The 1,264-nt window shown below is 55.2% G+C and overlaps 1 protein-coding gene across 1 annotated transcript; it reads right to left on the bottom strand.

The window, feature by feature from the left end:
• Positions 1-6: 6 nt before the first annotated feature.
• Positions 7-1,257, bottom strand: LOC115063313 (cytochrome P450 4F5-like; the record flags this gene model as incomplete). Its single annotated transcript, XM_029534663.1, has 3 exons — positions 7-646; positions 867-949; positions 1,151-1,257. Coding segments are annotated over 3 exons (368 nt in total), but the record flags the coding sequence as incomplete, so codon positions are not given.
• Positions 1,258-1,264: the final 7 nt, after the last annotated feature.

Below are 1,264 nucleotides of genomic sequence, written 5' to 3'. Positions count from 1 at the left end.
AGACTTCTCTCCTGAGAAACCGTCCTTCATTTCTAATAAGCATTCCTTCAGTGGCCCACTTTCCAATTGCACCACTCGGGTGCTTAGGCCAGAGATTTGCTACAAGTTAAAGGCCAGCCTGCTATAGCCACTAAAAGCTGAGACCCTGTCTCAAAAACAAAAGAAAAAAGAAAACTGCCCCAAATCTGCCAGTAAACCTTGTATCTCTCCTGCTCTGACATCTATGGTGCGTCCCTATCGCCAAAAGAATAACAGCGGTTCTTGAGCTTGGGTGCAACACTCATCAGTCTGCAGGCCACATTGTGGGCCACCCAGAAAGGTCCTTGGACTCAGCAGCCCCAGTCTCTTCTCAGCCAGGCTGCCAGACAGTGTCTGTTGTCCTGCAGCGCCCTCTGATGGCTCTGGTGAAACTCCGCTAATTCTGGGATTGGCAGAGGAAAGTGACTGGGACAGTAGTAGACCTCCTGGTCACTGAGCGCAAGAGCTCAGCGGCTCCACCCGCAGCCACAGCCCGCCCTCTGCACGCAGGATCAGCTCTGGCTTCCGGCGTGGCTCCTTGTCATCTGGCAGCACACGGAAGCGCAGCAGCGTCAGCGCCAGCACCACCTTCATCTCGCTCATGGCGAAAGTCTGTCCTATGCAGTTCCTGCGGGAAGACAGGGTGAGGACTCTGANTGTGCGGTGCCTAGACCCAACCTGACCCAGTCCTNGTCAGCCCTTCAACTTCCAACCCTGCGTTCTGCAGACTTTTGCGCNTACTCGAGCAGAGGGTGGGAAGGAGAACTAGAANGCAACCACCCCAACTCCACCCTATTCCCACTGTCAGCCCCAGCATCCACCCATCACCACAAGCCATCTGGCCTCACCTGTGCCCAGCAGAAAAGGGAATAAAAGCCAGAGGAGACCTCTTCTGTGNGTTTTCTGGGTCAAAGCGGAAGGGGTCATAGACCTGAGGGGAGGGGCAAGATGANGCTTCTAGGTTGCTTCTCTGCCCACACCCAGCCAGCCATCCCCCAAAGGCAGATATGGAGACAGGGGTGACAGCTTCTTGTTTCCAGGTTAAGGCCGCATTGCCTTCCCATGTCCCTCCCAGGTTAAGGCCGCATTCCCTTCCCATGTCCCTCCCAGAAATGCCTGGAGGAGCCCCCACCTCAGGGTCTGGCCAGACTGAAGGATTGTGATGAATACCAAAGATGCTGATGACACAGATGTTCCCTGTTGGGTAGGAGGATCCAGTCAGTACTAGCCAGGTCCAACCTGCCCC

This window comes from Mus pahari, unplaced genomic scaffold (genome assembly GCF_900095145.1).
Source record: "Mus pahari unplaced genomic scaffold, PAHARI_EIJ_v1.1 scaffold_15652_1, whole genome shotgun sequence".
In the NCBI taxonomy this organism is placed as follows: Eukaryota; Metazoa; Chordata; class Mammalia; order Rodentia; family Muridae; genus Mus; species Mus pahari.
This window is presented reverse-complemented; position numbering and strand designations above follow the sequence as displayed.